Source organism: Diadema antillarum, unplaced genomic scaffold (genome assembly GCF_040938485.1).
Source record: "Diadema antillarum isolate AM-2024a unplaced genomic scaffold, OU_Dant_1.0 scf00000001, whole genome shotgun sequence".
In the NCBI taxonomy this organism is placed as follows: domain Eukaryota; kingdom Metazoa; phylum Echinodermata; class Echinoidea; order Diadematoida; family Diadematidae; genus Diadema; species Diadema antillarum.
Window position 1 is genome coordinate 1347166 of NW_027270890.1, and position 24460 is coordinate 1371625.

At 36.9% G+C, this 24460-nt stretch overlaps 1 protein-coding gene across 1 annotated transcript in view; it reads left to right on the top strand.

The window, feature by feature from the left end:
• Positions 1-24460, top strand: part of LOC139716887 (ferrochelatase, mitochondrial-like) — a 140150-nt gene that overhangs the window by 76878 nt on the left and 38812 nt on the right. Inside the window, exons 6-8 of the mRNA XM_071628447.1 lie at positions 135-312; positions 3546-3644; positions 4768-4875. Coding sequence (XP_071484548.1) covers positions 135-312; positions 3546-3644; positions 4768-4875 — 385 coding nt within the window. The remainder of the gene's footprint in view (positions 1-134; positions 313-3545; positions 3645-4767; positions 4876-24460) is intronic.

Sequence of the window (24460 nt, forward strand, 5' to 3'; positions counted from 1 at the left end):
TATTCAGATGTGCAATACCCAAGGTTTTAATTTTCTTTGAGTGTCTTGTTCTTAGTTTTTACAAGACCTATGAGCATGCTTGTAGTTGCTATGTGGAAGCAAACATGACATTTTTCTTCCGTTTACTATGATAGGGATGGCATTGAGAGAGCTGTAGCTTTCACCCAGTACCCACAGTATAGCTGCTCCACCACTGGCAGCAGTCTTAATGCCATCTATCGACATTACAGCAAGAATCCTAAACTGGCAGCTAACAGCAATCTGCGATGGAGTGTGATAGACAGGTGGCCGGTGAACAGTGGATTGATTGAGGTTTGGAAGGGTTTATTGTTATTGTTAGGGCTTTTTTCTGAATGTTTTGGATCTATAAGATACTTTATATATCATATATCTTATATTTAGCATGATATTTCATTAATCAGGACCTAAATTGAATGTGGAATTGAGTATTTTAGCATCAAAATGAGAAATGTCATAATCTTTTTTTAAAGAGAAAAGTAGCAATTCCCCACCTTGGAGATGATATACATATACATTAGATATAGATTGCCATGTTGGTAATAAGTGTGCAAGTGTCTGTCCCCTTATGAAATTTGCAAAAGTAAAAGCACAAAATATATGGCACATATAGAGTAATTGTTAAAATCAGTAGTATTGTATCTTGATGGGATTTATTTATCTCTCCAGTGAAAGATTAATGGAGGAATTTTCCCATTTCTCAGTCCATGTACCACCAGCATCTATAGACCGATTCAAGCGACTGTTCATGGAAGTGCGCCCTCTTAAGGCGACGCCATAACTGGGGGCCAAAAAGGTCGGGTCGGCAAGCGCCCTGCGTGCGTGGCAAGGGTGCCAGCGGCAGCCTGTGCTTTTACCACCCGCGCCAGCCGGCCAGCTAGCTATCTCTGGCGCTGGCAGCGATCGACACACATGGCTTTGTAACAACTATAGAGTCTACATTTTTTTTTTCGCTAGCTAATTAAAAATAAATAAAATCAAACAACTTATACCGACTACGAGCGAATGGGTAGATGACATACGGCTGTAGCCAAAACTTGAATTTCAAGGTAAATATCGGTACGATCCGTAAATGTTTGTAGACTCTATTTCTGTGGCGATGACTTGGCTACTCGCGTGTACTAGTAAGCCCCGTATATTCACATTTTAAGAGAATAAAAACCGCTGGGGAGAATTATTGCTAGGCGCAGGCAGACGTCTTGCTAATAAGCCTAGGCTGTTGACAAGTTAACTGATATAGAACACAAATAATGAATAAGAATCTTGAGCTAGACATATGATGGCGCAATAAATTGCAAGCTATCAGTTAACTTAACCTTCTTAGGGCAGGCTGTTGCCTTTACTCGGGAGTGTCGGGCCAGCAGGGTAGAATCTGTCTAACGTTTATAGTTCTTGTCTAGAATTCTAGGCAAGAGTCCAGTCTAGATCTAGACCTATTGACTTCTAGAACCCTACATCCTATATCATTTTCGGTTGTCGATAACTTCAGGGAAGCCTAAGTACGGTAAACCAAACAGAATATAATGATAGGCGTTTCTAGGCCGTATATGCCTAAACTTAAATTACGACTACGTCGCCTTATGTCTGCAACCAAAACTTCTGCTGTTTTAGGTCTAAGTAACCTTGCATAACATCACGCTAATGCCTAATATTGTAATCTACAAAAGTAATTTTTAAATCATACTTTCTTACTATGATTATGAAACGGATGTTTGCCATCATCCATGGTTAAATATTTATAAGTATCACTTTATCAAAAGTCAAATTCAGAGTTCCAGGCCAAATTGAATAGGCCTATGGTCAATTCAGTGCTGAACATTGAAGAAGTGAAAACAATATAATAATTTAACGCATCTTGAAACATTTATTCAGCTGTAGTGTAGGCTGTAAAATGTTTGTGATAATAATAATGTCTAGCCAGGAAGTGTATTCTAACTTTGGCATGTAGGACACCAAGGATAAAAACAAACAAACAGTGAATTATCAAATTCTTTGATCTACACTTGTCTTCTAAGATGAACAACACATTTTACGAATATGCAGTTATAACCTAATTAAATAGAGAATCTAGTACGTAGACATAGTTTGTTTCGAAATCTGTGCATTTTTATACCGTTGTCTTTCACTTACAAGTAATTGTCTTTAATGTTGCCTTAATTTATCATGCGTCAACAGTGTCTGAATTTCACACACTGCCGTGCAGCTTCCATTTCCATTTTTTTCTGTTATTTGTGCAGCCAACAACTGCACAATATGTTTTCCATATCCTTCCTTTGAAGCTTTTATTGTAGATCAATATGTTTGAATCACTCAATTTGTCCAAAAGAAAACCATTAAAAACCGCTGAATGACTTTTCCCACAGTGAGTAAACAATCACAATATTAGCGCGGCGGTCGCCGGCGCTGCCGCGGCACAGCGGCCAGGCCCAGCTAACTATGCGCGATGGGTACGCTAGGCTGCTGAGCTGCAAGTGCAACTCGCTACTGGGTAGCTAGCTCGCTGGAAGCCCCCGTTGGCCCCCAGTTATGGCAACCGTTATAGCGCCGCTAGCGGCGGTAGGTGAAAAGGTCATCGAAATTGAATCGGTCTATACCACAAGAGACCTATTTTCCACTTGTGGGTTGACAGTGGAGATTGCACTGTATGTACATGTATTAAAGAGTGTAAATTATACTGGAGTTCTTTTACCATATGTCTACAACAGCTGTCTCCAAGGTGACAGAGGCAGTAAAGAAAGTTAACCAATTGAAGAAATATTTTACTAGTCCGCACATGATCACTCGCGGAACGCATTTCTGGATTTGTCCAGCCTAGCGGACTATTCAAAGTTGTACCTAGCATGTGGCTGTTGTTGACCTATCCTCCAGAAAACAACACACCCAAATGGACTGTCGCATTGAACCGAATAAGGGTGCGTGGATTGCAAAATGCAAGAATTTGAGTTATTGACTTTTCAAGGAATTTTCTTTTGGTCTTGTTACTGATAGTATTTGTTGGTGAAGTAAAGTCAGAGCATGATGTTTTCCTGAAAGAACAATATGACATTATACACACCTTTTCCCCTCATGGAGACAACTTTTGACCCCAGTTAGGGGGGATGCAATTACAAATATCTCACATGATTTATGAACTGAGGTGTTTTCCATGAGGATAGCCATGAAGACAACCACTACCCAAGCCTCCTATAATGTGGAAACATGCAGAGAATATCTCATTTACTTAATGGGTCATATCTTTGTTTGGCCAAAGGTCAAGTCAACTTTGTAAGAGGGAACAAGTGAAATAAATATCAGTTAAAGCACATGAATGTAAAATTGTTGAAAAGGAAAAAAAATAGAGCTGAGGCATACTGTGACTGATATACAAAAGATATGAAGCAGAGAATTTTTCCCAGATTAATCAACCAATGATATATAAAATTTGTATACTTCTTATTTTTGCAATAAAAGCTTTTTAAAGCTCACTAGCAATGTGATGAGAAGTTACTTTCACTTCACTGTCATAATCTCCTTCCATTTTTCTCCAGGCATTCAGCAGACACATTGAGGCTGAACTAGACAAGTTTCCAGAACATGTCAAAGATGATGTTGTCATCCTCTTCTCAGCTCACTCTCTGCCAATGTCTGTGAGTATCACAACTTTGTTTTCTTCAATGTTAATGGGATTCACACTTTTCATATGCTTTGATAAACTTTTCTATGCCTACACTAAACTAAACATAGTTTCTGTGTCTGGTATTGTACTTCACGTAGTTTGGGCAGTGTGACCTCAAACTTCTTGAGAAGTTACCAGTGAAACTTCCCTTGAGACTTCCTGTATGCACATAGGAAGTTTTTCACTGCTTGCAAAACTATGCATAGTGTTGTGTAGTCTGACCATGCACGGCAGAAACTTCTAGAAGTTTGTGATGTGATTAGATCCTTGAAATTTTGTTAATGCACATTGTGCATTATTTTGCACGCTGTTGCGCATTTGCATTTTTGATATTCAAGGAGGGCACACAGGTTTTACCCATGTATAGCATGCATATTGTAAAAGAGACATTTGGGTAGCAGTTTCACATCTCTCAAAGTATACATAGTTTTGTCAGTAGTATGACTATGTGCTCAAATTTCTAGAAATTATCAGGATGTAAAATTGCTGAATTGATAACATATATTGGTATATTGAATTGTACTTGTTTGTATAAGCTCCTATGTTATATGCATTATGTAATTATACTGTGTACATACTTTGTGAAATCATTTGTAATTCAGTGTAGGGCTGCTATGAGTGATTCTATTGGAGGAATAAAGATACCATTATGTTAAAACTATGTGTAGTATATTCCAATGTGACATTGCAAAAGTGTGTAAGAGGGAATACACGAATCACTGAGGTCAGGTGGCCAGATGGGTGGTGGATCAGTCGGGTGGTCAGTTGTTCGGTCCATCGCAAAATTTGTGGAGCAAACTACTCCCTTATTTTTTGAGCACTTTACCTAAGATTTGGCAAGCGTAACCCCATCATAGGTAGATGTGCAAGACACCTTTTTCATCAGTATCAAGTTATGCATTTCCTTGTTAGTGGCAAATTTTATAAAAATCATACCAATGTGTTGAGGATCAAACTACGCTCTCGGGTATAATGCAATTCACCTGAAACTCAGCACATATGATCAATGTAATGTGTAGTTGTGCAAGACACCTTGTTTGCGTCTTGGTTTACACATATTTTTTCTGTACATCATGGATTTGTTTCTTGACCAGGTTGTTAACCGAGGTGATCCATACCCAGCAGAGGTTGGTGCCACTGTGCAGAGAGTAATGGAGAGACTGAACTTCTCACATCCATATCGGCTGGTCTGGCAGTCCAAGGTAAGAGCAAGATCAAGTATGCCTGCAGCGCTATTGGTGTATATCTGTGTAGACAAGAAGTAACACAAATGATGTAAAAAATGATGTGCATCATGCATGTAGTTATATGATCAAGCCATTTTTAAAATGTCACTATAGATAAGGTTTTTCCCCTTCCAATTATTCATATCACTTTCCTACATGTCTCCCTGGTACATGTGAACCGGAGGAGAGTTTCGATTCAGCTGTGTCATGCTACCGTCATGTCACACTTGTGTGTGCAGTACTGGCCACGTACTTTGATAGATTTTATTCAAATTCATTATGGAGGTGTATCATTTAAAAAAATGTAGCCACCCATAGCTTTTCATGGTAGCACCCTTGCTTGTTTCGTCTTTATTATACACAAAAAGTTGATTTTTTGAGAGTCTGCTTGTGTACACTCGACTGGCAACATTACTCAACAGAATTTGTTCTAGTTTTGTGCAGAGAATTAGCATGGTAAAATCTTATGTATTCTTGCATGATGCTGTCCCAAATGTTTTGCCTTCTAGAGGGTCAATGGCACCCACCATGTTATCTTTCCTGTGAATGCTTTTCTGTACACATTCCCAGATAAATTTTCTTTAAGACTTGTATGGAGGTGCATCCTCATGAAACTTAGCCCCCTTAATGTTTTGGGGGACGCTGCTCCCAGTTTTGCGCCTTTTATAGGATCAAAATAAGAGTCATATTTTGATCAGTGTCTTGTGTTTGGCCATGCACACTTCCGTTGTATAGCAACAGATATTTCTTGTTACTAGCACTCCTTCACAATGTGTATACTTTAACTGGTTCCCTCTGCACTTTTGTGAGAGCCTTCAATGCCCCCAAACGAGATTCTTTTTGCCCGTCAACAGAGAACGGACAGTTTGGTCGTCAGCCTGTGTGAAAGCAGTCAAGCGTTACATGTATCCTCTATACACAGTCAACTGTCTGTATCATCGAACAGTGCAAAATATTGATTGGACATATGGTATGAATAGAGCATGTGTTAATGGGCTCAGGAATTCTTTTGTTATACACTATAAGAACACTCAAATGGGGTCAGCAAAAATAAAAATCTAGTGAACTCAGCCTTGATGGCTACGTATGTCTTCATACAAGTTTTGTAGCAAAACATTCACGCTATCACATTGGAAAAAGGTAAATTAGACAAGAATACATGCAATGTTGAACCAGAAAAAGGAACTGATACTGATAGAAGAAACTCTAATCTTTCGGTCAAAGTGATTTTTTCTCATCAGCATAACACAAATAAAAACGAATTTAGGCCACTAATGTAGACACTCATGTCTACATTTTTGGAACCTGGTATACCAGGCTCCCATAAGAAACAGGTTATTGAATGTCAAGTGCCAAGACACTTTTAGGCGATGTAGTCTGTATGATTTTTTTTTCTTATAAATGCTACAGTCACACACGGCGGGATTTCGAACCGGGTCCATAAGGAATTGTTTGTTTGTTTGTTTGGTTTATTTCTGCATTTTCTTTCTCCGAATACAATTGCAAATGAAAACAAAATGATACAGATACATACAAATCAATACAAAAAAAAAATCATTTGCGTAACAACATTCAGTCTGAAGTGGCATAATTATGAATCAAAATAACATATTAAGGCTTACTGTATCTAATAACAAAGGAGAAATCAATACAGGGGACCGTCATCATAAGCAGAGCTTGACGTGGATGAGGCCCTATCTGAATATGTGATACCAATGTAATACAACACCAATTATATATGTACTCATAAAACTCTTAATCTTAATACACAAAACACATTTTGCTACAGAAAAAAAAAAACAGAAAAGAAAAATAGTGACTTGGCGCTTTAGAACAAGAAAAAAAAACAGCACGCAGCACCATTGACTGCTGCATGGTATAGTAGACAATAAAAGTGTAGGTGTGTGCGAGTGACAGTGCGTCGTGTGTGCAGGTGACAGTGCAAGAGAGAATAAAGGCTGTAGCATGCCTATTTTGGGGGTAAGGTATACGCTTTAATGAATGTATGCAATATCATTATCAAAGAAAGGAAAGGAACGGGAGGGAATGAAAAAAACACTTTGCATGGATCAGGGCTTACTGAGACTTCAGAAAAAAAGAAGAAAAAGTACATTGATCAAGAACTACTAACTGGAAACATATTTCAATAATAAATACTTTTTTAAATGAGCTTTAAAGGAAAACAGTGAAGTACACTGCTTTAATTGATCAGGTAGGTTATTCCAGACATCGGGACCGTAATGTCTAATTGATTTCTGAGCTAAAACAGTTTTGGGGTTTACAAGGTGAAAATCTGTCGAACGGCGAGTTGGATATGTGTGTATATTCGAATTTAAGTGAAAAATATTATGAAATAAAGAGGGAAGTTGATTTGTTGCATACTTGTACATAAATATACCTGTTTGTAAAATGTGGATGTCCTGAAGCTTCAAAGTATGCAAACGATGAAATAAAGGATCTGTATGAGATAAATATGTGGAATTAGTAATAATACGAATAGCACGCTTTTGGAGTAAATACAATGAATTCAGTTTAGTAATACTACAATTTCCCCATACAATATTTGAATACAATATATGAGGCAAAATTAAAGAATTATATAAAATAATCAGGGATCGTTCTGATAAGAGATCTTTCAACTTCCAGAGTACACCAATATTTCTTGATAGGGTCCTTTGTAAACAGGATATATGTTCGTTCCATGTTAAATGAGAATCGATTGTAATGCCTAAAAATCTAATAACCTGTTTCTCGCAAAGAGAAAACCCATCAATTGATATGTTGACATTAAGATCCTGTGAGTAGGGTTTTCTAAAATAAACAAAATTTGTCTTATTAACATTCAAAGATAACTTGTTTGATTCAAACCAATTCAATATATTCAATAATTCAGTGTTCAAACGATTAACAAGTGTCCCTATATCATAATCTGATGTAATAATGGATGTATCATCAGCAAAAAGTATAAAATTCAAAGATGGAGAAGAACCTATAATATCATTTATATAAATGTTAAACAACAGAGGCCCTAAAATGGAGCCTTGAGGTACCCCACATTTAATATCAAGTTTGTGTGATTCATAAGACTGAAAACTAACATACTGTTGACGGTTTTGCAAATAATTTATAAACCAGAGCAGAGCGTGACCTCGTATACCATACGTATTAAGTTTATGTATCAATACTTCATGGTCGATGGTGTCGAATGCTTTCGACAAATCCATGTATATACCTATAACATGCTTTTTATCAGCAAAAGCTTCAGTCATTTTATCACACATGTGAGCGATTGCATAGTCAGTAGAATATCCACTTCTAAATCCAAATTGATTGGGTATCAATAAATTATTGGTTTGTAAAAACTGATATAACCTTTTATACACAATTTTTTCAAGAACTTTGGATATACTTTGTAATAATGAAATTGGTCTATAATTACTCATTAATTTAGAGTCATCTTTTTTATGAATGGGAATAACTTTTGCAAGTTTGAATGAGTTCGGAAAAATGCCTGTTGAAAGAGACATATTAAATACGTGAGTTAGGGGGCTTGCAATGTAAAAGATTATTTGTTTCAATAAATGAACACTAAGACCATCATGCCCACTCGATTTAGTTGTTTTCAGATTCTGAACAATATTGATTATTTCATGGTCATTGGTAGGCGTGAGAAATAATGAATTTTCACAAGGATTGGGTAAATAATCAGTAAAATGTGTATTACATGAATTCATATTAGATGCTAAACTAGGACCAATATTTATAAAATAATCATTAAATGAATTGGCAATTGTGGTAAAATCAGTAATTTCCTCATTGTCAATGATGATAGAGTTGGTAGTTTCTTTTACCGTCTTTCCCATAAGAGCATTGACAGTTTTCCACAATGAAAAAAGATTATCCTTATTTTTTTCTATATTAGTTGAATAATACAATTTTCGGGACAATCTTATTACTGATGTTAATTGATTTCTATATTTCCGGTATTTCATAAATGAGTTATTACTTTGATTCTTTATTGCTTGCTTATATAACTTATTACAGGTTGATATAGACCGCATAATACCTTTGGTAATCCAGGGTTGTCTATTTTTCTTTAAAGGTTTCCGTTTAACCAAAGGAATATTTCTCTGATAATAATACAATAATCTGCTGATAAATTTTTCATAAGCAGTATCAGCATTGCTTTCATCAAATACATCGTCCCATTCTTCCTGCGCTAAATCAAATATCAAAGAATTTATATTACTTTCTGTTTCCTTATAATACATTTGAGTATTTGGTATTTCATAAATGAGTTATTACTTTGATTCTTTATTGCTTGCTTATATAACTTATTACAGGTTGATATAGACCGCATAATACCTTTGGTAATCCAGGGTTGTCTATTTTTCTTTAAAGGTTTCCGTTTAACCAAAGGAATATTTCTCTGATAATAATACAATAATCTGCTGATAAATTTTTCATAAGCAGTATCAGCATTGCTTTCATCAAATACATCGTCCCATTCTTCCTGCGCTAAATCAAATATCAAAGAATTTATATTACTTTCTGTTTCCTTATAATACATTTGAGATTTTTTATTTTCAAAATATTGTTTTATTTTCAAAGAACTATTTTTGATGGTAAAAACAGGTAAATGATCGGATATATCATAATAAAATATACCATTTGTGAATTCTGTGTTTATTACATTTGAAAATATATTATCAATAAGAGTTTTTGATGTACTAGAAATTCTTGTTGGGTTGTTGATATGTGGTTGAAATGAGAAAGTTGCTAATAAACTTAGCAACTGCATTGTATGATTATCAGAATTATTTAAAAGATCAATATTAAAATCTCCCATTATAAAAGTGTCTTTCTTTTCCTGAGAAATAATACTCAGAATTTGATCAAAACTTTCTAAAAAACAATCAATGTTATTTCTTGGGGACCTATATATATTACCTATTATTATATTTTTTGCTTTACTGTTCACAATTTCAACAAAAATATCTTCCGTACCCTCGATATGTAAGTCATGCCTGACTTTTATATCAATGTTATTTCTAATGTAGAAAGCAACCCCACCTCCCTTGCCTAAGTAACGATCAGAACGATACCTTCGATAATGCTCTAAATTAAACATTGGTGGTGAATTTGTATTAAGCCAAGTTTCTGATATGCCAATTATACTAAATTGAAAATTTTGTAAAGAGGAAAGAAATGATTCTATGGAATCAAAATTCTTATTTAAACTTCTGGCATTGATGTGAAGAAGACTAAACAAATCCAAAAATGATTGAAATTTATTTTGTTTTATGAGTGCATTAAACTCGGCAGTTGTGTAATAAGTACTTTCGGAGTCATTCAAACTTTGATCATCAAAGATCATACCATGAGGGATCATTGTCGGTGTGGGGGTATGAGTAGAAATTGAAGGGTTGTGGGAAGAGGTTTGAGTGCAAGTGCAGGTGTCTGTGTGTGCATGTGCGCTGAGCGTGCGTGCGTGTGCATTCATCTTGAGTGTATGTGATAAAGAGTGAAGCGTCTAAATTATTTACTTGAAACTAGAGTCACCGTATACAGAACTAGAAAAATATACAATGTCTGGAATATGCGGGAAGAATTAATGGGTAAAAAAAAAACCTACAACAGTATTTGGCAGTCTGCCAGGGGTACCAAAATGGGTAATTATATACAGCAAATATTATCTAAATAATCACTTTTTATATATTTACGAGAAAAAAAAACACTAAAGTGATGCGAAGAGAATCACGATACATACGAGTCTCATTGAACCCAGAGTGATTGAGCAAGAAGATGACAGGAGCAGTGACATTGGTGTATTGACCAAAATTTAAAAAAAAAAAAATCCAGCTGGTATAACAATCTCAGCTCTGGAGAGGTACAAAAAAATGGAATTTAGCAGTAAATAGCCTTGTGTGAAGTACTGAAATTATTGTGAGCTATTACGAAACCAAAGGAGCTAACAGTATACAACTTAATACGGTTAATGAACTTAGAGAAACTTGGTGGGCTTAAAGTCATTGGACAAGGGTCGTCGTACTGGACTAAAATTCCCGTGCATATTTTTTATTATCTTTCAAAAAAAAAATTATCAAATTTATGGCAGTTAAACCAAATCGGTGTTTGCAGCACCAGGGATAAAATAAACGCACTGACATATTCATGCAGAAACATGCTGTCTTTAAACACTGTGAAAGTGCTAGTTGTTTCATTACCCTCTTTTAATAGAGGGTCACACACAAAAAAAGAAATGGAACAGAACCTGGCTGCACATACAGATGTATATTCGTATATAATGTGGAATGACGATCGAGTTGTCGCCTCAGGATTGGAATATTGCTATGTGGCATTGAACAACGTACTGAGTTGAATTCTCCAGGAAAACCCGGAAGACCAAGAGTCATTAACCGTCGGCTGGAAAATAATATAACACCTGACATGTTCGCATTACTTTGTGGTTCAACATTTGGCTAAATGGATGTTTGTGAATAGGTCTACCAGGATGGAATAGAATAGTAAGACACTCTCGTTCAAATGTCTTGATAATCTGAGCCTGGATAAACTTAATTGTAATGGAATTATAATGATTGATACGAAATAGGGACAGCCACAATGGGCAGTGCATACTGTGAAAATCCGAGTTGTCTCAATACTTTGTCATTTAGAGGGGCTCACGAGAACAATGAAACCATGCCGCATGCACTGGCGGGCGGTTTTGTGCAAAATGGGAATGACAAACGAGTTCTTGTCTGATGAATTGAAATAATAAAAGTATAGATGACTTAGTTAGTTGAATGCAAAACCTGGTCGAGCCAGTTCGACCCAGTTCGAGCCGTATCGACCCAGTTCGAGCCGTGGAGACCCGCATTGACCCGCATCATAACCCGTGTCAATTCCTGATGGATTCAGGGGGCTATGATACGGCGGTGAAAATTTTTTGGTCTTGTTCAAAATTTTCTCACAGAATTCAGTTCCGTATTGATATCCAAATTGACCCGGTTCGAACCGCATTGACTTGCATCGATCGCTGAAACCCGCAGCGTAATACCGTATGGACCCTTTCCGTATACCGCATTGCCTTCATGCAACAGAAGAACAAGGTTTACATACAGGTCGGTACGGATCGAAGCGGGTTGACACGGGTCGATAGGGGTCGAAAAGGATTCAGTTAAGGATTTCAAGCAGATTTTTATACGGTTCGATACGGGTCTGTACGGCTCGAATCGGGTTGATATGGTTTTAATTCCTTATGGACCCGGTTCAAAATCCGGCCTTGTGTAACTGTAGCATAAATTACCCTCCATTCCGGGACTAATCCGGCTCATTTTCATCCGGATCAAATCCATTTTGTGACCCAGCTGTGTGTGACTGTAGCATTAGCAGATTGACGACAAAATCTGAAAGCCAGTTTTCACAAGTTAATGAGTATATTAAGGCCGTGTCACACCAGCCTTGCGTGCGACTTGCAAAGAACAATTTTGACTACCCGGAGGTCCCCGTAGATGATCCGCACATGAGAGTACCTAGCATGTATCTCAAAAGTAGTCGCCCGGAGGTGCACAAGCATATTTTTTTACCCGCAACCGTGTTTAGGCCCTGTCACACCTTTCCGGGCAAGCTACTCGGGCTTGTTACGTGTAGGGATTTTCTAGCATACCGGACATTCCTGAAGGCGGAAAAGGATTTGTGTGAGTCAGCGCATGTGTCTTACTTGCTGGACGCGTTATACTTGCAAGTGTACTGTGTGACCTTTGTACCAGTCGCGTGGGGGCCGACAACTCAGTGAAGGAATTCCTCTAATGGAATGGCTGAAATCTCACAGAATTTCATTATCTTGGCTGCATACGGGACTGCGAAGTACCTGTGTGGGAATTGCCTGGGAAGTACTGCCGCTAAGGGTCTCCTACTGGCGTTCTGCGTGGATCTCTACGGGCATTCCCGCGACTCACCCGGAAAAAGTTTCGATCATGCTCAAAACTTGGCTGCGGTTAAATCGGACTTGCGTGAGCACCTCCGGGCAACTACGCGCTAGATACTGTCAGGTGCGGACCAACTGCGGAGAGCTCCGGGGATTAAATTTGTTTCCCCGCAAGTCAAGCCGCAGAAGTTCCCCCGTATGGTATGACAAGGCATGAATGAAAATTGCAAACATTCTTGTTTGCCCGCTGAAAATCTTCTACGTGCTGGAAACTACCTCCTCGCCACAAGCCCGCGTAGCTTGCCCGGAATGGTGTGACACGGCCTTTAGCAATCATTGTCTTTTGTCAGGGTAAAGTGCTTCGACACTTTTTTTTGTCTTCTCTGACTATGGAAACTTTCATCATATGTTAAATTTCCTGTGCTACAAATTTACTGTACTCTCACTGTTTGTAATGTTGTGATGTAATCATACTCTTTTTGTTTGTATGATGGTGCAGTGTAAATTTATTTGTGCATCAAAAGTACATTGGAATGTGAAGTACATCTCAGACATCACTGGCTCATAGCATTTTGAAGAGATTCTGTGCTATGATTACACTGCCGTCTCAAATGCGAGGTAACAATGCTAAAAATGATACAGGAGTACCCATATGAATTTCTACTCCCAAACTACATTATATTTAGAATTAGCCACAACATACCATTATATGGGTTAGTCAAATACCAAGTGATTTTACAAGCAGAATTCACATGATAGTGGACAATTTTAGTGTTCTTCCATTGGCAAAATATTACAAGATGGGTATTGTAGTCACATATGGGAAAACGTTATTCATGTTTTTAATAAATGGTATTAAACAGTACCAAACAATAAGGACTATGTTATTTTCAGCATAGTCAATTAAATTAATTTTTGCATTCTACACAATGCTAAAACCAGAGTGGCTGATGACACATCTAGGCAAATTATGGTTTGCACTGTGCCTGCATGAGGCACTGGAACTGTATTGTGCATGTATGTGTTTAATAATACAATGTACTGTAAAACATGATATATTCACGGCATGAATATTTCGCGAATTGGAGCCGGCGGCCTTTTTTGCGGCATGAAATTTTCGTGAACTGCCACTGGCATTCATTGCAAATAGTGTAGAGAAAAGCTTTCGCATGCATTTTAATTTCGCGAATCTTGGCGCTCGCGAAATTTGCGAAATTAAAATGCACGCGAAAATTCCTCGTTTTACAGTATATGGTTAACGGTAATTATATAAAAATGGCTTTCACAGGAAAATCAGGTTATGCGCATATGATATGTTATTCTTAAAATACTTTGACATACAGTACTACCAATAATGACTTTTGTTGTCAAGAATGTACAGAATATTCTAATCCTATAGTTTGAAATGTAACTTGGGGAGGTTACAAGCCTCATTCATTAGCATCTCAAAGCCTTTGGGGTCATTCTGTTTGTCTCCTCCCATGGTAGTCATCATCTACAAATGTATAAATTCTTAAACTTTTGCAAAAGTGCCTACACTGGGGTTGTCGCATATTTCACATTTTAGTAGTTAAGGCATGCATGCCCTTGTACAGACCGAAATTTTTAAAAGACTCACCTAATAGTTTTCACGTCCGGTATTGTACACTTATGTCAAGAATTTGATTGCATGTATTGTATAAGCTGTCATTTTGGCATACAGTTATTTTTGCAATTGAGGAGGTCACAGATATTTTTGCAAGATGTTTTTTTCGTGAATTGACACCGAGACTATCATAAGTGCACTACTACCCTTGCATGGCAGAATTTTTGTGTGTTTATAAATTCGCGGTTCAACAATGATTCGCAAAATTTGTGAAAATTAAACCATCAGGAAAATAACAGCTAATACAGTAAGCTAGCACCAAAGTTCTGTGTTGATATAAGTTTGGCAATGATGAACATATTTTTGTACACTTTCTTCTGGATCAGCATTCTCATTCATTTCAATTCATACATGTACATGCTTTTACTGTATTCACATTAAAGTACACTTCACCGACTCAAATGTCTGAGAAGATGCCTGCCAGTATGACTATTCATGTCCCGTAGGCGGTATGGTCCCCTCCCAAATCAGTTCCATCTCAAACGAAGCCACATGATGCGATGGTTTAGTGCAGAGCTGATATGAGATCAGATGATGCTAGTTGAAAAGATTGTAAAGCCTATGTAATAAGAGGCTTCTCTTATTACATAGTCAAAGCAAGAATATCCTTCAAGCTTCTCCTACTGGTCCACAAAGTAGTCAACAATAGAGCTCCAGAGTACATTGGGGAGTGTCTGGTATGACACTCTCACTCTAGGCAAACTCGTCTTTCATCATCCGGTACCTTCACTCAACCACGCATGAACAAACTAGCTGGTGATGCAGCTTTCTCTTCTTCTGCTCTCAGGCTGTGGAATACTGTACGAGCTGAAATTTTTGCGGTGGTTTTATTTACATGAATTTCGCTAATCGCCTTTGAACCGCAAAAATAACAACACGCGAAAATAACAACGCGCGAATAGCTAAGTTCAGTTAGACCCTCGCAGCCGCGAAATTAACAACACGCGAAAATGTCCTCCAAGTAGCAATTCGCGAAAATATCTGTACGCGAAAATTTCAGCTTGTACAGTAAGCTCCCTCGTCTTCTAAAATCATCACCAACACTGGATCACTTCAAACAAAACTTGAAGACCTACTCATTTTGATATCCCCATATGTGCACTGGGGATATAATTGTACTGTCGCTGCCTGGTATTTGTATATATTTTATCTCCTATGGCGACCAGGGATGACATCTCAGTGCTTTGTGTCCAGTGGAAAAGGCGCTCTAAAAATGTCTACTATTATTGCTATTATTATTATTGTTATTATTATTATTATTATTATTATTATTGTTATTATTATTATTATTATTATTATTATTATTATTATTATTATTATTATTATTCTCCTCTTTCTCTCATTACATATTTTATTGTATTACTTAGTATCAATATTGAGAAAACAGGAAAGCATTTGAAATATGAAACTTTACCCTACTGAAAGACATTTACATCAAAATCAGATGTAATAATCAAAGCTGAGAAGGTTTGGCTAGCCTCGCCAGCAGCTGCAAGGATTGTAGGCAATATGTGAATCTGAAGCGATTTCTTCCATGGTCTAGCAATGTCTACATCCATCATTTTGATATCAATATGACTTGTATGTGAAATGATTTTGGTCAATCAAGGGATGTTGATTACTTTCAGTCTCACTTTACCTTTAATAGAGGAACAGAAGTCCTATTGTTAACAGTCGCTCATACGAGTACTAATTATGACACTTTACATACTACAGGAGTTTCCTCATGTTTTCAAAAGACTTTCTACATTAAAGGGATAGTACAGTTTTGGTGGAGATGAGAATTGGGCCTTTAACTTTTTGTGAGATAACAAGAAAATACTTATGATATAGTACAGAGCATACCATTTTAAGAGGAATGCAAAGTTTATTTGATGAAAATCGGGTTTGGAATGACTGAAACATCCAAAAACAAAGTAAAACAAAGCATTCGTAATAAAGTGTGGGTCCCACACTTTATTAGAATTGCTTTTTTTGGATATCTCAGCCATTTCAAAACCAATTTTCATCAAATAAACATTGAATTCCTCATAGAATTACATTCTCTCCCATATTTCATAAGAGGTTTCTCATTATTTCACCAAAAAATGTTAGAAACCCCAAATTAGGTCTCAACCAAAACTGTATGATCCCTTTAAGGTGGGTTCCCACTGCTGATCAGATCAACTCGATCAAGTCCGAACAAGCCTGATCACCCCATTTACCCTGAACAATCTTGACCAAATGCTTGATCATTATCAAACACAAGCGCTTCCTGACCTCTACTTGACCTTTTTCGACTGATATCCAACCACTCACAACTTCTGCATGATGTATACTCGACACCGACTTCTACCTCTACTCAACCCCACAATCCATAAATATACGATTTGTACTAGACCATATATGACCCTGCACCTCAAAACAAACAAAAAGTCGCCAGACATGAATGTTTAGTTCAGACCATATTCTGAAAGAGCAGACTTTAAGCTTTAAAATGATGTATTACTCAAATCAAATGGACTCTCCTAACCTATCTAAATATTGGAAAGAAAGCACAAACTCAGGAAAAGTGTGAACTGAGAAAAGAGGCTCTGAAGTACAGTGTCTATTCAAGCGCTTAATCTTCACCAAACCGTGCTGGCTGTGCGATGAATGGGACAAAAACAGGAAGTAAACCACCAGAGTATCAACAATGAAGGGATTATCAGATTAAACTGGAATTAAGCATGCCTCATTAACACATTCTGTCCATAATTAATGCCAACTTTCAAAGCAGTAGCACAATCCTTTCAAAAGTTATTAGAGTTGAAAGTGAAGAGTGTGGACAAGGTTTTTCAGAAATGAAAAAGGGATTCTAAAGACACACCTAATCACACTATTCTACCAAAAATGTTCGAGATAAACTGCTAAAAAAACACATTTTCCTGCCCGTTTTATGATACCAAATTTTAGCATAATGTAAAAGAAGACCCGCTCTTTCAGAAAATATGAAAAAGTCAAGTTCGGCAAGGTTGACCCATTTCACTTATCTTCAGTCCTCACGCAAAATCAGTGTGTGCGACTTTATGTTCATTTTGAGGTGCACGGTCACATATAGACCAACTCGACATCTACACGTTCTCTACACAATCTTGACTCGAGCAGGTCTACCTGCTCATAGGGCAGTCAAAGATGAATCATGCATGGGTAGTTGTTGCGCAAGTCATGATAATGTCTTGATTTGTATTCACCAGTTTATATCCAGGGGAGGGAATATACTTCCCCCACATCTGGAAATAAAGAGATTGCCTGTCAATACACAACTTTACCCCCCCCCCCCCCCAAACACACAAACACACACACACACACACACATGCACATTTAATATTTTCAATAGATACTATATTTGACTTTAAAGTAGAAATTTATATAGAATCTAGAAATATGACAAGTTTGATATCTACAGAAAGCTAAGAAGCTAGTTAACAAAACTGGATATCTTTTAGACGATGTAACTTTACCCCCAAACTGCTTTTGAGATTGCAAAAACACCCAATTTCCATGACCACGTAGCTCCGTTCGCTACAAGAAACATCGGATTTGAGCGACGTCACTAAATGTGTATGAGCTGATTTGCTGTACGGCTATATGAGACCCACTCTGGCAAAACCCGAAACTTCTTGGCAAATGTGATTTCGCACTATAGCCCGAAAAAGGTTAAAAAATGACCTATCTCGGGGACCAAATTGACATTTTCGTATCACGTTGTTGGGGAAATTTTCTAGTTTCTGATTGATATCAACAACATTTCGAAATACAACCTACAAAATGTGGAATTTTGAAGAGAAAAGTGGGATGTCAATCTCAAAAGTTGGCCAAAATCTTATGTCTAAAGACCAAATCGCCTTCGCTTACGGCAAAAATGACTGTTCTTTTGGCGATCGTGTCTTAGATATTCTGCGTTGAACCCTGACACATTTGGTACCTACAGAAAGCTCTACCTCTGCTTATTCCAAGTATGGTCATGGCATGATGTCATGCTACTCACTTTCATTCATAAATTCATCTGAAACATGCTTAAGTTTATGCAAATCGTCTCCAAGGCGCGTAAACAGCCTTGTTGCTTACCAAGACACGTGATTGAAATACGTGTTCACGATTGGTCAACTGCGCTGAGGACCCCCTTGTTTACAAGCAACCTACGTGTTATACTATGGAGATCGCTGCAGCAGCGGTGCATGCTTGCATGCAATACGTGTATCGTGACTGCTGCTCAGCATGGAAATGTTGCAGTTTCCCGCTTTGTTAGACTGTTTTTTTAGCAAGTCGAGGTAGAAATTAGAATTTAAACCAACACACAAGAGAAAAAGAAGGTCACATTTATCTATTAACAAACCTTCATCATGCCATTTTGAAGAAGAATCAAGCTGAAATCACGGCATCAAGAAATACCTCTTCACTGCCGATTCTGCTGGTACTGTTGTGCGTACACCTGATCACGGCAATCGCGAATCTTGAGCTGATTATGGTAGGTTTTGTGCTTTTCAAACGTCATATTTCCGTAAATTTATGGGTGTAAAATCGATTTCCAATCAATTACAGCTCTTTGACTTACTTATCATCCTTCATGAGTATGTAAGATTACCTCAGCTATACGCAGTTGCCCCACAATGATCGATTTGTTGTGTCAATGATAACAGCAAATTGTGGCTGTATGAAGGAACAGCTGATCACAGCAGTCTTGAATCTTGAGCTGACGATAGGTTTTGTGCTTTTAAAACTTTGTTTTTCCACAAATTTATGGGTGTAAAAAATGATTCCAATGAACACAAACAAACAAACAATTTTACGATGTGAATATATAGTTTTGGCGGACGATTTATTCTAGATTGACAACAAATTACACACCAATTTCCTGAAAAGTGCACACAGTTTGCCTATAGATACGTAAATCCCACTGGGTTGCATACACATTTAGTGATGTCGCAGATTTGGCACTTTTCGTAGCCGCATCGAACTTTTTCCAGTGCTCAAATTTGGTAAAAATAAAGATTCTTATGTTCAAAGCAGAGACAACTTTGTTGCATGATTTATGTCAGGGGTAGTATTCTGAGGTCGTAATTAAGTCTGTAATTAACTTCGTGATTAAGTCGTGAAGTTAATAGGCCCTTAATCATGGGCAAAATCGGTATTCTGAGGACGTAATTAAGGTATGATTAAGTCCCCTGTAATTATCTTAGGTCCCTCCCATCTAATTGTTATTCCATCCAATCAGACGAGTTGTTAGAAGCCAAAATGATGATTACACGCGCAAATATGCCCTCAATGCGCGCTCCTCCACGCCCCTGTAATTACAGCCCAAGAGCTCCGTGCGCACACTCCGGTATTTGATTACAACCCCTCACCTACGCACGCGAAGGTCTCAACCTCTTTGCTCAAATAAAATGACAAAATTCCTCGAAGATCGGCTATATTTCTTTTTTTCTCTGAATTCTACGGATACCATGATAACAAGATTCAACCGCTCCTCGGTTACCGAAGACGGTAAGCATCGCTGTGGCAGAGAAAACACGATGTAATGCGTGATATCGGAGTAGTTAATGACACTCTTTGGTATCATTAAGTTTTTCATTAACTTTCATACTTAATAACACCCTCAGAATACCGATTCGTAATTAACTCTGTGATTAAGTCCTCTCAGAGGTGCACGCGCATTGATACGCGCAAATGCGTAGGTCCTTCCCGCCAAAATGCTTGTTGCTATGGTAGTTAATATACCCCCTACTTAATCATGCTCTCAGAATACCAATTCGGTAATTAAGTGCTAATCAGACACTTAATAAGCTCTCAGAATACGGCCCCAGAAATTAATCAAAATAACATTAATTGATGGAAAATAGTCAATTTATATGATATTATTTCCTATAAATTTCTTCTTTAAATGTTATGTGTTTGTGACAATATCAAGATTGTTTTAAATGTTATTTGCCAAGTATGGAAAATGTGGCTGGAATATAGTATAGGCCTACACGCAACATAGCCAACTTCCTTTTTTATCAACGAGTCTCAACATGCCAAATGTTCATTGTATTTATACACCCCGCATACACAAAGTGTTTAAGGGGATATATCTAGGAATCAGCGTTTTTCGGTTGAGCGGTCAGTTAGCCAGTCAGTTGCAAATTTTGCATTGCGAACTTCTTTTACAGTTTTTAAGAAATTTAGATGAAACGTACAAAGGTACATGATGACATTGAGGTGTAGATGTGCAAGAATGTTCTTTGTGTTTGTTGGAGAAAGTGTTACCATGGTAACCACAATTTTCCCAAAACCTTGAGGAACAAACTACTTCCACAGTATTTTAGCAATTTATTTCAGATTTGGTATGTATAATGATCTATAGGTGTAGAAATGCAAGACCCTCTTTGTGTTTGTACCTGACAAAGTGTTGCCATGGTAACTACATATTTTTGTGAAAATCTTGTCCAGAGTGAACTCCTTGGATCCACAATTTTGAAGCAATTGAACTCAACATTGGTGGACATTATGGCACTGAGGTATAGATGTGGAAGACCTGATATTTGTGTTTGCCAGACAAAGCGTTGCCATAGTAACTACAATTTTCCCAAAGCCTTGTGGCGTGAACTACTTCCACAGTATTTAAGCAATTTATTTCAAACTTGGTATGTGTAATGACCTAAGGTGTAGTTATACAAGATGTGCTTTGTGTTTGTACCCGAAAAGGTATTGCCATAGTAACTGCATATTTTGTAGAAAATTTGTGGAGTGAAGTACTTCCACAATTGTGAAGCAATTGAAATCAAATTTGGTGGACATTATAGCATTGAGGTATAGATGTGCAGACCTAATTTTTGTGTTTGCCAGACAAAGCATTACCATGGTAACCACAATTTTACCAAAACCTTGACATTTGGGGATTTCTACATAAACTTGGGATGTACAAGAAAGAACACGGCAGACCTGATCAAATTCATAAGGTTCTCACAAAGTCCTACACACACCCATACACACACACACACACACACACACACACACACTCAAACAGAACCTTTTAACAAACCCTGGATCAATTCTTCTTTTTTATAGGAGTCTGAGCTGCTGGAGCAGGGGTATTAATCACCTTCAGTAGTAGTTCTACAGATGTAGTTCGTTTTATTGAACTCTGTTATGTGGGTGTGCATCATTTGCACATTAGGCTACATCACTCACTAGAATGGATTTACATGTACACTTAAGGTTGTTTGTCATGAGAAATTTGGTGTTGATAAAGATGAAATCATACCTTTAGTTTTAAAATTACAGCAAAATATCTTTTCCTGATAACATAATACAATTTTTAAAAAAAAATCTTTGTGTTTTAATGACTTTAGCTTTACTATAAAGCAAGGCTATTTTTTCTTTTGAATGTACCCTTAACTTGAAGTATGCATACATTTAGATATTGAACCCTTCTGAGTTAAGTTACACACTCATAGTTTACTTTTTGTTAGCTTTGAATTCTTTGGAATACTATTTCTTGTGCTGTCTTTTGGCAGTCTTCAATACATGTTACATTACGAATACAGTTCGTTATTCCAAAGGTTCGTCAAATCTTTGTCTTTACAAGTCACTTGTATTGCCTATCCTTGAGTATGGGATAGCAGCTTGGTTTGTTCATGCCAGGAAACACTGTAATGTGTTGGAGAAAGTTCAGAGGAGGGCAAGGTGTATGATCTTGCGCCAGAGGCAGCAAAAAATGTCATATGAGGAAAGGTTGTAAGTGCTAAATTGGTACACTCTTGAATTGAGAAGGTCTTATTTGATGATGTCCTTTTTTTATTAAAGACGCTGTATAATTTCATTCACTGTGAATCTGTGCAATGTAATATATTACTGAAACTCCATGAACGACATGTAGATTACGATGTCAGATTTCTTTTCCTCAAAGCCAGAACCGAACGGTTACGACAAACAGCAATCCATAGGTTTCTAGTAATCTGGGAAAGCCTCTCTTCAGATGAGAGAATTGATATTGTATTTGGAGATATTTCACATACTCTACAAGTTCTTAAAAGTGCAATTCTGAAGAGGGTTTAAGTTGTAGTTTTGATATTATTTCAGAGAGTGACGGTCATGTAGGCCCAATAAATACAGCATATTATGTTGCCCTCCTCATCCCCATTTTGTTCCTGTATGACTGCATGTTTAATGCACTGTGACTGATACAATGTAAGTGCTATTTTATGTGCAGATTTTGACTTAGTTTATGGATTGTGGGGTAGAAGACCTGCGGGTCATGGTAATTAAGTTTACCTTTTCTTGCCCCAGGCAGCCCTGTTTTCTATGTCACAATCTAGGGTTTTGGTTGGTTTGTTTTTTTCTCTCTCATTTGTGCCTTGTCTATGTGTTATAATTTATTTCATCTTTGTTATGCTAAAATAAATGTGTTTTGTGTTTACCCATGTACATATACATATGTCTGAAATGCAGAATAAAAAAAAAATAATATTAATAATGATGATAATGATAACAATAATAATCTGAAAGTGACATCGGGTTCATTATTCTAAAGGTTCGTTAATCCGAAAATGGATAAGATTCGTTAATCCGAAAGTGAACAGTTTGTTATTCCAAAAATGAAATAAGGTATGTAATTTCATAGGTTTGTTACATGCACTTCCTTTACATTTTCAGATTAATAATCCTTCAGAATAATGAACCTTATTTCATTTTCGGATTAAGAGACATTCGGAACAAAGAACCTCATTTTGTTTTAAGATCCACAAACCTTCAGAATAACAAACCTTATTTAATTTCTGGAATATTGAAACTACGGAATAATGCCGCAAAAAAAGTTCAGATTCACAAACCCATTTTCATTTTCAAATTAACAAACCTGTAGCTATAGGGACTTTGTGTTTTTCAGAATAACTAACCTTTGGAATTATGAACCATGATTATCGTTTTCAGATTAACAAACCTTTGGAGTATGAACACCACAAGACATGATTTTGGACAGATATCATGCCCACCATGTCCACTTATTCAGCAAAAAGAGAATGAGTGATACAAACTTTCAAAAACACAAAACCTGATAAGGATGTTATGAAGATGATATCGTCATTAATTTTAAAATGACAAAGAAAATATATTTTCATAACATAAAACAATACATACAGTTCAAGTTCAAATAACACAAGCTCTATATATGAACAATGATAAAGACAACATTTACTTAAGTTCAACTAAGTCAATGGGTAAATCACAGCTGTGCTTCACTTTTCGTTAAACTTTGAATGCTTTGGAATACAATTTTTTGCTGGATTTTAACAGTCTGCGGTACATGCGACATTCAATTCAACACAAATGTTGCATGCCCATAGAATACCTGAAGGTTAGCATGTACAGCAATAATAATGATAATGATGATGATGATAATAGTAATAATAACAGTAAGCTTACTGTAATAAAAATGATGATAGAAATCAAAAAAATTATTACAAAATTGCCTGATACAAACTTTAAAAAACACATAACTGATTCAAAGGAGGTTATAGCCTAACACATAGCTAATGTTTAAAGTACAGTGAAAAGTGAAGGAAACCCGCAGGTCACGTTGTGTACCACAAAAACTAAACTCTACGAAATAATAAGTTTTGCAACTCAACTTGAGTGTTGAAATCTCTCTATTCATGAATTCATTGTACTTGATATTCATATCATTGAAAAGTATGCAGATTTCCCTCTATATGTCATAATGATACACCATTTGTAATGATAGTGAAATCATGGCATGAATGGGTCCAAGGCAAAGTGAAAAGTTGCAAAATCAACAGCTATTGACAGTAGCAAGCTCCTTCTTTTTATGCATGGAGGGTATTGATGTCTGTGGTCGTGCATGAGTGTCAATAGAGTATTCTCTTATTCTTTGAAAAATAAGACATACTTCAGATTATAATGCTTGATAGATAAAGTGATGACAAATATTTTAGACTTTGTTGCTTTTGTCATTGTTTTTACTGAGA